The sequence below is a fragment of the Podarcis liolepis genome (assembly GCF_965112155.1).
Source record: "Podarcis liolepis genome assembly, chromosome: Z".
Classification (NCBI taxonomy): domain Eukaryota; kingdom Metazoa; phylum Chordata; class Lepidosauria; order Squamata; family Lacertidae; genus Podarcis; species Podarcis liolepis.
The window spans coordinates 35559536-35574851 of record NC_139570.1 but is presented as its reverse complement, the minus strand read 5'-3'; the positions used below and the strand labels follow the sequence as shown (position 1 = coordinate 35574851).

The 15316-nt window shown below is 45.1% G+C and overlaps 1 protein-coding gene across 1 annotated transcript in view; it reads right to left on the bottom strand.

The window, feature by feature from the left end:
- The window catches only part of ABL1 (ABL proto-oncogene 1, non-receptor tyrosine kinase), a 126234-nt gene extending 122012 nt beyond the window's left edge, over positions 1-4222 (bottom strand). The window contains exon 1 of the mRNA XM_083485020.1: positions 1673-4222. Coding sequence (XP_083341146.1) covers positions 1673-1808 — 136 coding nt within the window. The 5' untranslated portion in view covers positions 1809-4222. The remainder of the gene's footprint in view (positions 1-1672) is intronic.
- Between the last annotated feature and the right edge of the window lie 11094 nt (positions 4223-15316).

The following is a 15316-nucleotide window of genomic DNA, read 5'->3' as shown; positions in this document are numbered from 1 at the left end:
GCAAGTAAGACCTCTCTAGCTGTTTCCCATCACCTGGTATTCAGCAATAGACTGCCCCTGGGCATGGAGGTTCTGCTACCATAACAGATCTCCTTAAGGGGAGACTGGCTGCTGGATCAGGCCAAGAGGGGCCCATCCTGTTCTCACGGGGGCCAACCAGATGCCCCAGTGGAAAGCCCGCAAGCCAGAAATGAGCAGAGCAGCAGCTCTCTCCACTTGCAATTCCCAACAACTGGTATTCAGAAGCATAATGCCTCCAACAGTGCAGGCAGAACATAGCCATCACCACTAGTTGTCACTGATTCTTCCTGGAATACAACCAGGCCTCCATTGCCAATCTTCTTTTGCAATGTGAAGCCACAGGAGAGAACAAGGTTAGAGTGTAGTTTGTGTGTTATTTAATATTTACAAAAATAATTACATACCAACCCTTCACAAAACAACTTATAAATGCAATGTAAAACTATCATTAAAATGACTGGCTACTTAAGAAGTTTTTGTTATCTGCACTGGCTGATAAGCATCAACAAAAGTCTTCAAGAGACACCTGAAAGTCAAAAGCAAGGGTTCCTGTTGAATCTCTGCCAAAAGAGTGTTCCACAGCATGGGGGTTTTGATATTCAATGCCCATTAGCACTTCTCTGGTTGACTTAAGTAAGCAGGCTAGGTTATAAGGCCTCAGGTAGTCCTTAAAGTAAAGCATGTTGTTCATGCAAGGTCAGCACAAAGGCTCAGCCAGTGCCCCAAATGAACTGAGAGTGCATCCTAAAACATCACTTAAAATCCCCTGCTGCAATCAGAGATTCCACAGGAGATATACAGAAAATCATCAGCTCAACATGGGAAGGGTCCCCTGGTGAGAAGTCTGAAAACCACTAGGTATTTTCTTTCTTTCTTTTATTTGGTAGTCATCAACATGGTGCCTGCAGACTCCACTGTGCCTATTGGTCCCTCCTATGGTGCTCAGAGCTCCTGCCAACCTAGCAGTTCGAAAGCACGCCAAGTGCAAGTAGATAAATAGGTACTGCTCCGGCGGGAAGGTAAATAGCGTTTCCATGCACTGCTCTGGTTCGCCAAAAGCGGCTTAGTCATGCTGGCCACATGACCCAGAAGCTGTATGCCGGCTCCCTTGGCCAATAAAGCGAGATGAGCGCCGCAACCCCAGAGTCGGTCACGACTGGACCCAATTTTGTGTTATGCCAAACACTCCATGGCCATCATTTTGTGACTGACACCCACGGCATTCTCTCTAAATTCCAACCTCTCCCAAAAAAGTGACCTCTTATTTTATGTATTGTTACCTACCATTATTATATGAAAATGAATCCCACAATCTAGTAGGTGTGAGTACAGCTACAATTTAGAAGGTGTCACATGACACAGAAGCCTTCAACCTGAAAACACAGGACTTGATTTCATCAGAATCTTCACCAGAATCAGAACCCCCAAATGTCTCAATTGCTCTAATGTCGAATGTGGTATGTAGTATTAATAAAGCAGACCCATTTGTACAAACCTTCAGTTCTCTTAATTCCATGTGTCATACACTTCCACAAATTAATATTTTTGCTACATCTGCAAACAGATTAAAACACTGCCTGTATGCAAATTACGCAATTATTTTTTGCATGGGAAAAGGAGTTAAAATTAAGACACAGGTGGAAGCCCTTACCGTGAACCAGAAAGACGTTGCAGTGGGCAGACCCATGCCTGGATGCTTCCTTCTTCCCTGGGCCTTTGATAAAGTGAAGTGTGGGCAGACTTGGCCTCCGCTGGTCCCCAAGAACTTTTCCAGGCTGCTGACCCATAAAGTATTGAAAGGTGGGTGGTCCCGACCTGAGAAGACACCAACCTTCCAGATTGGCAGAGATACCTTCACAAGGAAGTGTGTTCCTTGGGGGTAGCGTGGGACGGGGACCAGATCACTCAAGGCATGCGGTTCAAGTCAAGAGGCAGAGCACATTTTTCCAGACACTGCTTGTTTCTCGGAACACTATATTAGAAGTTCCACTTGGCAGCCGCAAAAGCCACTAATTTATTTATTTTTTTAAGTTTTCTAAGTGAAGAGGGGAAGAAGAAGTCTTGTCCCTGATCTTCCACTGGGTGAGCCGATACTAGATCTCACCCAGGGCAGGGAGAGGTCATTTTGCTGCAGATCGGTATCAAAATTCTTCTTTTCTTTTCTTTTCTTTTGCATAGCAATTACTTCTCACCGGCCAAAAAAACAGGCAGCATTTGGCTTTCAAGTATTATTCAAGTCTGAAAGAAAGGTGTCTGTGTGATAAGGTCATTTATTCTTCCCCTGATCACAAAAAAGGCATAAAACAGTTAAAAATTTCTGAGGCTCTGTAGTTGGGTTCCATGGAAAGTGGAATATTTCAGTGGACTTCATGGTCTGTGCCAGACTCTACCTGTCCCATAGCAAAAGTCACAAGTCACCCAATGGCACTTCTCTAATGTCCCAGTGAAAGTGAAATGTGTAATTGTGCAGGAGGGGGTCATTTTGAAGAAGCAAATATTAAAGTCATCAGCAAAAAGGGAGATTAAGATGCTCCTGACCTGATCACATAAATATATGAATGTCACCTGACACAGGAGTCACAACTCCAGGATGGAGGGAGGTGGTAGGTCAAATCTGCACGGCAGGAGGAAGGTTTTCACATATAAGCATGACCAAGCCAGCTTCATCCCAGTTCGGCTGCTTCGCAAAGGTTTCTTAGGATATTCCTTGGGAAGGCAGATGCTTCGGATCAACTCCAGCAAACAACAAAAAACAAAAACAAAACAAAAAAACTGACCAAAGACTGAAAGGACACCCAGAATGCCCCAAAAGAGATCAAATTGAGGATTAGTGGGGTTTGCACAGTCGACTCTGAAGCAGTAGAGCACCCCACATCCCCACCCAGCATCCAAAATCTACCGAAAAGTTGAGACCACCTGAAGCTGAATGCCAGGAGAAAGTCAGGGAGTTAGAGAGTGTTTGTTTGCAATCATAGTCTACATAGAAAGGGAAAGGGACTGAGGGGAAGAGGAAACACAGATGGAATGAAAAATGCGTGGAATGGAGAATGAGGGCTTGTCAGCAAAGAGGGAATCTCCCCTCTCACCCCCCAAGTGGAAGAGGAGAGGCAGGAAAACAAAACTTTGAGGAATACAGAGTCCGTATGAAGAAGGAAGGAAGAGAATGAAAATTCCTATTAGTTTTGGGGGGGCGGGGCAGGACGGGGGCGGTGTTAATTAAAGCTTCTTTCAGTTAAATGGAAATCAAAGTCCTGAAAGGGAAGGAGGGGTAAAAGGCTGAAGTTAAAATGAATAACAATGGGGAAGTGGGGGAAAGTCACAGATTCTGATTTTTTTAAAAAAATGTGAGGGAGAAAATTATCCAAAAGGTGTGTAAGAGAGACTGAGGGGAACACATAGTGCAACTCCCTGCAGAAAATGTGAGGAAGAGGGGGAAATGGGGAAAGAGAGAGAGAGCAGCACACAAGACTCCAAATATCCCAAAAATAATGATGAAAACAGCGGTGTAGGGTGGAAATATATCCCAAAGCCTTAAAGGTAGAAAGGAGATATTGACGAGACGGGACACACACGCAATCGATATAGAAAACGGGGAACGGGGAAAGAGAAGGGGGTCACAAATGAGGGAGAGAAGGAAAGGTCTCAATTTGGGGAAGGAGAAGAGGGTCTCAAATGAGGGGGCAATAGTGGGGGAGTCTTAGATTCGACCGAGAGAAAAGGGGTCTCCAATGGGGAGGGGAGAGAAGGGAAGGTCTCGAACTGAGGGGGAGAAAGGGGGTCTCAGCTGGCGTTAAGTGAACGAAGGGGAGGAATTGAGCGGGGTGGAAGGGGAGGTGGCTCAGAGCAGGCCCGAAGCGACGTTGACGGGGCGCAGCCCGGCTTCCCACCGCTTCTCCTCGCCTGGGCAGCCCCACTACCCCCGCTTTCCCCTCGCTCTCCCTGCTTCTCCACACACGCGCGCCCACACACCACGCCCTCCCGGCCCTCCAGCCCCGGAGGCTGGGGGTTGCTTCGTCCTGGGGCTGCTGGATCCAGTCAGTCAGTGTCAGCCAGCCAGCACTTGGGCGGCGGCGGCGGCGGCCACCCGGTAGCGGCCATGATGGGAAGGGAACCGGTCTGCAGAGGAGGCTCATTGTTGCCGCCTTCTCAGCAGCGGCGCGAGGGGAGGAGCTCGCAGAGACAGCGGCCCGACCAGGGAGAAGGGAAGGGGAGGCTGTGGAGGGAGCAGGGGGGCCTCTTACTCAAGAGGGTGAGGGAGAGAGATCTCAAGGTTTCATTAAAAAAAAAAAAGTAAGTCTCTAGCATTTGTAGAAACTGAGCTATGAGGCAAAAGATGTAGATGTCATTATTACTCGAGTAGACCTATTGAAAGGTATGTTTGCAGCCAGGTAAGTCCTACTTAGAGCAGGTTGATTCAAGTGGGTCTGGCCAATGACGCCCATGCCATTAACTAACAGGTTTCATTTCAGTGGGTCCACTCTAAAGTAGAACTAGCATTGGATACAACCCATAATTATTAATTGCACTTACTGGTTGCTTCTTCTTTTTTTACGAGAACAATTATACAAGCGTTAAAACCAAGTATACTCTCTCTCTCTCTCTCTCTCTCTCTCTCTCTCTGTGTGTGTGTGTGTGTGTGTCACACACCCTTGCCTGCTTCTCTGAGAAGGACTCAAAGTGGCTTACAGCTAAAAATAAGAACAGATAAAAACAGGAGGGAAAATCAATTAGACATTGATAAAAAGAATTACACATTGATAAAATTATAGCAGGTCTGAGCCTACCTCACTAAAAGGAAATTATTTACATTTTTGTTCGAGAAATTAGCCTGCTCTCTCCTCTTTAGTGTTTTACATTGTTGTCGTCCCCCCCCCCCAGGAACTTTCCTTTGGGCACTCGTTGTGTTCAACCATTTACTCCCAGGTAAATTGATATTAGATATCTTAGCGGAGTGCCACTGCATGTATACGTGTGAGCAACCTTAGGGCATCTGCAAGGGCGGCATCCCACACACAATTGCCAGATTTCCAGCTTCCATTTTTAAAAAGTATGTGTAAGCATTTTTAGAAGCTTTTTTATGTTTTAAGGCAAAATATAGGGGGCACTATTGTGGTGGTGGTGGTTGGTTTTTAAAGAAACTAGCCTGCTTCTTCCCCCTTCATAGTTTACTTTGGGGAACCCCCCCCCCCCGGAAATATCCCTGCTGAGCCCTATGGATGAGATCAAGGGGGTGGGGCTTAGTCCCAGTATGTATGTGAGTACTGTATAACAGATATCAGACTTGAGGGTCCAAGCTGTTTTTCAAAGTCAAAAGTACACAAAATCTATGGATCAAATACACAAACCCCCGCTGCAGGCTTGTTGACATTCTCAAAGAACTCTGGAAAATTTAGCAAGGCATGACTTAAGTCAAGGCATGACTTGTTATTGTGAATACAGTATTAGGCAAGCTTAGCGTTTCCAAAGCTTGAGACTTTGTTTACTAAACAGCTACCAAATAAATATGCTTAAATCACTCTCTAGGGGTATCGGAAGATTTTCCAATGCAAATGGGCCTGGTTTAAAAACATAGTACAGTTGTACCTTGGTTGTTGAACACCTTGGTACTCATACGTTTTGGCTCCCGAACACCGCAAACCCGGAAGTGAGTGTTCTGGTTTGCGAACCCAAACGTCCGGTGCAGCTTCCACAGCGTCCGATTGAGTGCAGGAAGCTCCTGCAGCCAATCGGAAGCCGTGCCTTGGTTTTCGAACATTTTTTGGAAGTTGAATGGACTTCCGGAACAGATTTCATTCAAGAACCAAGGTACAACTGTACCATAGAATTGTAGAGTTGGAAGGAAGGGTCATCTATTCCAAGTCAATGCGATGCGATGCAATGCAGTGTGGGACTCAAACCTATGACCCTGAGATTAAGAGGTTCATGCTCTACCTATTCTACGTTTTGGTAGGTGGGGGACAGACTCCATGCCACTGCTGATAGCTTGCCATTCTCCATCCTGAATTCCTCCTCACACCCAGCTATGGAAACATACAAAGCTACCAGTCAGTACTATCTGTCATAGCAGTGACTGGTGGTCATTCTCCACAATCGCTGGTCTTTCTCAGCTTTTACTCTCAGAAATGCTTTTCGTTTCAGAACAGTGGCCCATGCATCTATGTGGCTGTTGCCAACTGCCAATGATTTAAGATAGGGAGTCTGCCCCAGCCAGAGTGGCTTGGCTTTGCAGTCAGTTTTATGAGAGGAACAAAGGCCTCCACAATCACGTGGCAGAAGATTCCAGGGTCTGTCTTTGGAATCTTTAATGCTAACTGGCAGTGACTTTCTGGGGTCTCAGGCTGGAATCTTTCCCAGTCCTTGTGTTTTAGGGAGTAGAGCATCTGCTTTGCATGCAGAGGGTCCCAGGTTTGATCCCCCAGCATCTCCAAATAGGCCTGGGAAAGATTCCTGCCTGAAACCCCCAAACACATTGTCAGCATAGGCAGTATTGAATTAGATAGACCAATAATCTGATTCATTAGGCCCAATATTATTATTATTTATGTCCAGCTCGTCTCCATAAGAACATAAGAAGAGCCTGCTTGATCAGGCCAGTTGACCATCTAGTCGAGCATCCTGTTCTCACAATGGCCAACCAGATGCCCCAATGGGAAACCTGCAAGCAGGACCCAAGCACAAGAGGACTCTCCCCTCCTGTGGTTTCCAGCAATTGCTACTCAGAAGCATCTACTGCCTCCAACTGTGGAGGCATAGCATTGTCATCATAGCTAGTAGCCACTGATAGTCTTATTCTCCTCCATGAATTTGTCCAGTGCGCCCTAAAAGCCATCTAAGTTGGTGGCCATCACTGCTTCCAGCAGGAGCAAGTTCCATAGTTTAACTACCGTATTTTTCGCCCTATAGGACGCACTTTTCCCCCTCCAAAAATGAAGGGGAAATCTGGGTGCGTCCTATGGGGCGAATGCAGGCTTTCGCTGAAGCTTGGAGAGCGAGAGGGGTCTGTGCGCACCGACCCCTCTTGCTCTCCAGGCTTCAGGAAGACATCCACAGCCTAGGCAGCCCTGCGGGAGGTTCCGCAGGGCTGTCTAGGCTGCAGATAGCAGCCTGCTTCCCGGAGCACCGGGCGCAGCCTAGGCAAACCTGCGGGAGGTCCCCCACGCTGCGGATAGCAGCCTGCCGCCCGGCGCGACAGGCACCCTGAAGCAGAGCGCCCCTCGCGCCGGGCAGACATCCACAGCGTGGGGAGCCCTGCAGGAGTTCCCCGCAGGGCTCCCCACGCTGCGGATAGCAGCCTGCCGCCCGGCGCGACAGGCACCCTGAAGCAGAGCGCCCCTCGCGCCGGGCAGACATCCGCAGCGTGGGGAGCCCTGCAGGAGTTCCCCGCAGGGCTCCCCACGGTGGGATAGCAGCCTGCCACCCGCGTGCCGGGCAGACATCGGCCAGCCCCACAAGCTTGGGGGACAGCAGGGAGGCGCAGCGCCGCCATCCCGCTGTTCCTCAACCTGTTTCGGTTTCCCCTACCTGGTTTTGGGGGGGAAATAAAGGGGGGAAATTTCCTTTATTCCCCCCCCCAAAAAAAACTAGGTGCGTCCTATGGGACGGAGCGTCCTATGGGACGAAAAATACAGTATGTGCTGTGTGACCAATGCCTTCCTTTTGCCTGTCCTGAAGCTTCCAACATTCAGCTTCCTTTGATGTCCATGAGCTCTAGTGTTTGGAGAGAGGGAGAAAGGTTCTTCCTTATCCACTTTCTCTATGCTGAGCATAATTTTATAAACTTGTATCTTGCTGTCTCCTACTCTCTTTTTCTCTAAAATAAAAAAACCCCAAAGCTGCAATCTTACTATGTTTGCCTAGATTTGAAACACCTTTATTTTTGCACCAGGTTGTAGTTTGTGCTAGTTAAAAAGAGGTGGTGTTCTAACATTGCTTGACGAAACAAAAACAAAAACCCTACTTTTAAAATGGGGGGGGTAGTATGGTTGGATTGGATGAATTGACTGGACCAATTAGTAGATGAGGAAGATGAATTATATATGTGTGCTGTGTTAAAAGATAAATATCACTTATTGGAGATGGCTCAATTGCAATATTTGCAGTTGCAGAATTTGTTAATAACCCCGTTTGGCCAAGCAGCTTTTACAACATCTAAGACACCAGAGATATTAGAACAATTGATTAAACCCTTTGAGACTAAAAAGCTGGTGGTCACTTTTTATAGATATTTGGTATCAATAAATCAGTCTGATATGCAGATTCTGAGAAATGAATGGAATAAAAAATGGAGGTCCCTATGTTATCTTCTACTAGTGGGAAAGTGTTTTAGCTTTTGTAGCAAAGGTGTTGGATTTTAAATTATGTCTTATATAACAAAAAATTATTGGACTCCATAGAAAGGGACTATCTACAAAAACATACTGCTGGAGAAGTAGTAAGGATAATGCTTCTTTGAAACATGTTTATGCAGTGTCCCACACAAAGTTCTGGGAGAAAATACTAGGTTGTAGTATTGGGGGAAAACCTAATACTATCAGAGAATATTATTATTTAAAATTATCTACCCACTATATGGAATTTGACAACTGGTCAACGTAAATGGATTCTTCGTGCCCTCACTATGGTTAAAAGACTGATTAATCCAAAGACAGATAAATCAATGCCCCCTTTAATCAATGAAAAGAAGATATGACAACTCTTGCAATATACAAACCGATTGTTTATAGAGGTAGATTGTTTATGGACAAATTGTTTATGGACAAATATAATGACATTTAGAATGCATTTGTAAAAAAAAATAGTAGGTTATAAATAATAATTTTATTACGTATCCTCCACCCATCTGGCTAGGTTGCCAGATGTATTGGAATAATAATTTCATTTATATTAGGCAAGCATGTACACCCCTTCATGGATCACTGCCTTGCCGTGGCGAAGGGGCTTGAATAACTCAGAGAAGATATGAGCTATGCCATGCAGGGCCACCCAAGATGGACAGGTCATAGTGGAGAGTTTTGACCAAACGTGATCCACCTGGAACAGGAACCGGCAAGCCACTCCAGTATCCCTACCAAGAAAACTCCATGGACAAAGACAACAGGCATATAAAAGTTATGGCGCTGGAAGATGAGCCCCTCAGGTTGGAAGGCATCCAACATGCTACTGAGGAAGAGCGGAGGACAAGTACAAGTAGATTCAGAGCTGATGAAGCGGCTGGGCCAAAGCCGAAAGGTCGCTCAGTTGTGGATATGCCTGGAAGCGAAAGGAAAGTCCAATGATGTAAAGAAAAATATTGCATAGGAACCTGGAATGTAAGAACCATGAACCTTGGTAAGTTGGATGCGGTCAAAAATGAGATGGCAAGAATAAATATCGAAGAGAAGACTCCCTGGAAAAGACCCTGATGTTGGCAAAGATTGAGGGCACAAGGAGAAGGGGACAACAGAGGCCGAGATGGTTGGACAGTGTTCTTGAAGCTACCAGCATGAGTTTGACCAAACTGTGGGAGGCAGTAGAAGACAGGAGTGCCTGGCATGCTCTGGTCCATGGGGTCACAAAGAGTCGGACACAACTAAATGACTCAACAACAACAAGAAGAAGAATGTACAAAATTGCAGTTTTTTCTTATTCTTTATCTTTTTTTTCCTTTTTGTATTTTTATGTACTTTCTGTTTCCTTTTTTATTTCTTCCATTTAATTTATATATTGTCCATAAATATAAATTTTTAAAAGAACAGTTGTGTCACTGGAGATCCTCTAGTATTTTGAGCCCAGGCTGGATGTGTGTCACAGGTTGGCCACTGTGAGAACAAGATGATGAGCCACTAGCCTAATCCAGCAGTCCCTTTTTATGTTCTTACAAAAGCAATGTAATGCTGAAAAACTCTGTTCATACAGAATAAAAATTCACCTAGGTCTGGCCAAAAGGATTTAGAGACCCCGTAGTAGCTGATACATGCCCTCTGGTCATCACAGGTCTCCAGATGTTTGGAGCTACAGCAGTCTGGCTGAAGCTGGTGGGAGCTGTCATTCAAAACACCTGGAGGGCATCATGTTGATGAAGGCTGTTGTAAATCCCTATTATTAATAACAATGCTATATCCTGCTCTTCTGAAGGTTTCCAGCATAAATAAAACCATATCATATAAGTGAATAAAAGTGCAATGGTTTCCAAAATTGGTAATGAAGAATATGATATACAACCAGCACTTAAAAACACCTAAATGGCAGCAAAGGAACATAATGGCAATAAAACTAGGTACTGCACATTAAAAGCCTGCCAAAATGAAACTGTCTGTCTTCATTTTCTGCAGAAAGTCGCATAAAAGAGGGAGCCTGACTTAATTTCTGTTGGGAGAGCATTCCACCACCGTGGAGAAGAGCAGGGCACAAATTGGCATAAAGTTTGTGTATTGTAATTTATGTACATAGGTGTAAACTTACTGCTATAATCTAAATAGAAATGCAGTATGTCTCACTATGGTGGAGATGTGATCAGGAGACTTGTGTGCCTACTCATTCAGCTGTACATTTGAACATAAGAAGAGCCTAGCTGCTGGATCTGGCCAATGGCCCATCTAATCTAGGATCCTGTAACACAGTGGCCAACCAGATGCCAACTCCAGAAAACCCACAAGCAGGACTTGAGCATCACAGCACTCGCCCCACTTGCACATCCCAGCAACCAGCAGTAGAGGCATACTGCCTCTGGAAGTGGAGGTAGAATGTAATAAGAGCTGGCTGGCCCAGGCCAATGGCCCATCTAGCCTAGCATTCTGTTCCCACAGTAGGCAACTGGATGCCTCTGGGAAGCCTGAAAGTAGGACCAGGGCATGATAGCAATCTCCACACTTGTGATTCCCTCCAGCTGGTAAGACCATAAGAAGAGCATGCTGGATCAGATGAATGGTCCATCCCACCCAACATCCTGTTCTCACAGAGACTAGCCAGATGCCAGTGGAGAACCTGCATGCAGGATCCAAGCACAAGCACTCTTCCCTCCTGCAGTTTCCAGCAACTGGTATTCAAAAAGTGTTACTGTCTCTGACCATGGGGGCAGAATACAGCCATGATATGTAGTAGCCATTGATAGCCTTGGTGGCTATTGCTACCTACTGTGTGTGTCAGGGGCTGACAGGGGCTCTGATGAGTGCGTGTAGCCAGTTGAATCCCTACCATTCTCTATTTTTAATGTTTGAGGTTTTACTGTGTTTTCAACCTTTTGCTAAAAAGTGCCCAGAATGGCTGGGGCAGCCCAGTCAAAAGGGCAAATAAAATCATTATCATTCCACTGTCTCCTAGAAACAAGGGAATAGCAGTGATGGCTTCCATTCAGAAGCCTAAGGTTGCATGTGGTCATCTCATCAGATGAGGGTACATAAGCTGAAGTGGGGGGTGCATGGTCCCACTGCTGCTGCAACTGCCCCATACAACACAGACCTGCAAACAGCTGTCTAGACACTAGATGCTGTGTGTGTGTGCATCTGGAGTACCTTGGGAGCTGTTGTAAGTGTGCACTTTTGACAATAAATAAGGGAAGTCACGAATCTTCCGGCATCCAGCTTCTAGTGTTCTAATGTGATAAGAGAGGCATAAAAAGTTTGCTCTATTCACTTTCTTCATGCCATGCCTAAGATTGTACGCTTCTATCTTTCTGCCTTTTCTCTTAAAAGTTCCAAAGGGGAATTGCTCCATCCCATGGATCGTTTCAGCTGCCCTTTTCTGAACTTATCCCAACTCCACAGCATCCTACTTGGGGTGAGGTGACCAGAACTGCACACAGTATTCTAAATGTGGTCGCGCCATAGATTTGTATAATGTGATTCTGATATTAGTCATTTTATTTTCTATTCCTTTCCTAATGACGGCATGATGTTTCATTGAGGGAAGTATGTACTATCTCCTGAACTACAGGGAATTGTGAACACAGCAGGTTGGAGATATCCTCTGCTTCATTAATGGCCTCATCGCTAATAATGCCACTGCGGGGACCCCAATTTGCCTCTGCTTTCTGAGTACAATAATTAATCCAGCCATATGTCATCTGCACAGAGACAATAGCTTTCAAAAACTAGAGAGACTCAGAAGACGACATTTCACTAGCGTCAACGTATCTCCTCTATCTTTATTACAGCAAGCAGGCAGCATGCCTAATCTGACACTAAAGCAGCCCCGGAGCTTAATAAACGTGACACTAAAATGCACATTTCTCGATTTATAGAACTTCTCACGTTGCCATGTGCCAAAAGCAGAAAACTGACTTTGCAAGGCAGCTACCGTGGCATTCTGGAAGACTTGAAAAAGCTCTCAGGTGCATGTTTGAACTGTGCTGTAAACAAGCTGGTAAGCCTGGGCCTTCTCTGAACTGCCACGTCATAAATTTGTTTTCCCTGACATCCATATTGCTTCGGGGACAGTTTCCTTCATTCCCCTCCCTTCTTTATGGCTAAACAAAAACACAGGGAGATGTCTAGGTTGGTGAAAGATAGCAATGAAAAGCATTCCTGGTATGAGATAATTAGCAGGGAAAAGCAAAGAGTCATGGGGAATTTAAGCATAGAAGGTCCCACTTTCATATTTTCTTTTTTGTTCAAGAAAAAGCTGCTTTGGAACTATGGCTCTGCCATAGTCCAGTCCACAACAGCAATACCCAAACACAAGTGCTGCAATCAGAGATTCCCCAGGTCAGCCATGCCCTGGAGTCCTCTATGTTGAGCAATTATTATTACCTCACCTAGCTTCCCTAGGGTGTTCCAAAGTATGGGAGCAGCCACTGAGCAAGTCCTCTGTAATGCACTCTATGTGGGTCTGCCTTTGAAGTCTTTGTAAACTAATTCATAGGTCAAGTGGCTGATGGGTGCCAGGCCCTTTGTTTCCATTTTGCACAAACTGATGTGTTCTCAAGTTCAGTTCAGGTTGCTGATGTTACCCTTTAAAGCACTAAATCCCCTGCAACTTGGATACCTTAAAGGACGCCTTCTTCCATATGTTCCTCCTCACATGCCCCAAATGAAATCGAAGGTCCTGGCTCTAGCTCTCTCAACCTTTTGGCTTTAAGCAAGGTAAGACAAAATATCTTGGGTTGGATTCAGAGATTATAGGAACACAGGAAGCTTCCTTACACTGGGTCTACCGAGCTCAGTATTGTCTACACTGACTGGTAGCAACTCTCCAGGGTTTCAGGCAGGGTACTATCCCAGGTGGAGATACCAGGGACTGAACCTGGGACCTTCTGCACCACTGAGCTACATCCCTTCCTTAACTACCCTTGGGTCCTATTGCAATTATTATGACTTTGTAATCACAATTTCAAATCATCAGTATAGATATCTTTTCCACAATCTCCAGTCTGACTGGGTTCAAACAACTTAATATAAGGGCATAAATCTAGGAAGATCAAGTTTATTTGATTGATATATTTTGCCCTTCTATGAATTTTATTTTTTATGTGGTTTCACTCTTTCCATTAAGCAAAGTAAGATGAGCAGATGGGGAAGCTTGAATATATGTACAGTATTACTCTCTTTTATTTCTTATTCCTTTCTTAATGCTATTCTTTCCTCCATTCTTTGTTGAGTTTTGTGTGAGTTATGAAAAAATGAGTGGTTTTCTTCTTCTTTGACCTTGCTGCTAGAATCTATGTATCAAAACTTTGTATGTGCCAACATGACATTTAATAAATACAACAGTAAAGGGTCAACCTACCTTAGCTGTTCTGGTCACTGAAAACATCTAAGCACCTTGAAGCTTTGACAGTTTGTTCCTGCATCAAGGAAATAGGTTTCATGGTCTTAAGAGAACTCTGACATGATTTTCTCGAGGAGACGTCTGCCACCTAGCGCTTAGCTCCTGCCAGCACACTGGGATTTCCCCTCATGAAGAAACTGGATGATTCAAATAATATCCCTGTCTCCATCCTTCCTGGAAATGGTTGTGCAATGAGCTTAAACAAAACACAAAGGACTATTTGGACTACCAGAGCCGTTGGTTGTTAGTGAGGCTGCCTCAGCCTCCCAAAAGAATGCAATGCATCACTATTTTTAACTAGAATCAGCTCCTCACACATGTACCTACCTGGAACCCTGATATGCTCCAGGTGCCCTTGTCAAACAAGGTAAAATGGATCGTTGCTGGAGAAAGGGCCTTTTCCAGAATGACCCTCTGACTGTGGAATGCTCTCTCCAGAAAGGCTCACTTGTTAGTGTCAGATTAGGACCCGGAAGGCCAGGGTTCAAATTCCCTCAACCATGAAACCCACTGGGGGACCGTAAGCCAGTCACATACTCTCAGCCTACCCTACCTCACAGGGCTGTTGTGAGGATAAAATGGGGAAAGAACTATGCACATCACCTTGAACTCCTTGGAGAAGGTGGGATATAAATGCAATAATTAAATAAATTCAGTTTTTAAAAGTAAATGTATTGGTTATGTTAGGTTGTATCGAAGTTACACTCCGTGTAGACCTATTGAAATGAATGGGCTTCAGTTAGACATGCCTGTTCATTTAAATGGATCTCCTCTTGAGTAGGATTATTGTTTAGTCTTGTATTATTTTTAATGTTCTTGTAAGCTCCCTTAGAAAGCTTTGTTGTTGCATGGCATATAAAAATGAGTCAGCAGGTAACACTAGGAGTTTGGGGAGTTTGTTACTATGCTATGCATTTTTGGTTTTTTATATTGTAAAGCACCTGGCGATCCTCAGATGAAGGGTGGTATAGAATTATTTTTTAATGGTTTCTTATGCCATGGTTTGTTTGATCACCTGCATCCTACCTAAACTATGGTTTGCTTACTGTCAACAAACCGCAATTTGTTGCTGGCTCACAAACCTTAGGTAAAGGTAAAGAGACCCCTGACCATTAGGTCCAGTTGTGACCGACTCTGGGGTTGCGGCGCTCATCTTGCTTTATTGGCTGAGGGAGCCGGCGTACAGCTTCCGGGTCATGTGGCCAGCATGACTAAGCCACTTCTAGCGAACCAAAGCAGCACACAGAAACGCTGTTTACCTTCCCGCCAGAGCGGTACCTACTTATCTACTTGCACCTTGACGTGCTTTCGAACTGCTAGGTTGGCAGGAGCAGGGACCGAGTAACGGGAGCTCACCCTGTCATGGGGATTCGAACCACCAACCTTCTGATTGGCAAGTCTTAGTTTAACCCACAGCGCCACCCGCGTCCGTATAACAGTAATGATTGTATTTAATGTTCAAAGAACTAATGTTTGGTTATGGTGCTGTAATTGGTTGCGTCATAAAACTGCCATCAGTCTCTGAAATTAGGATAGTACCTCACTAGTTGTT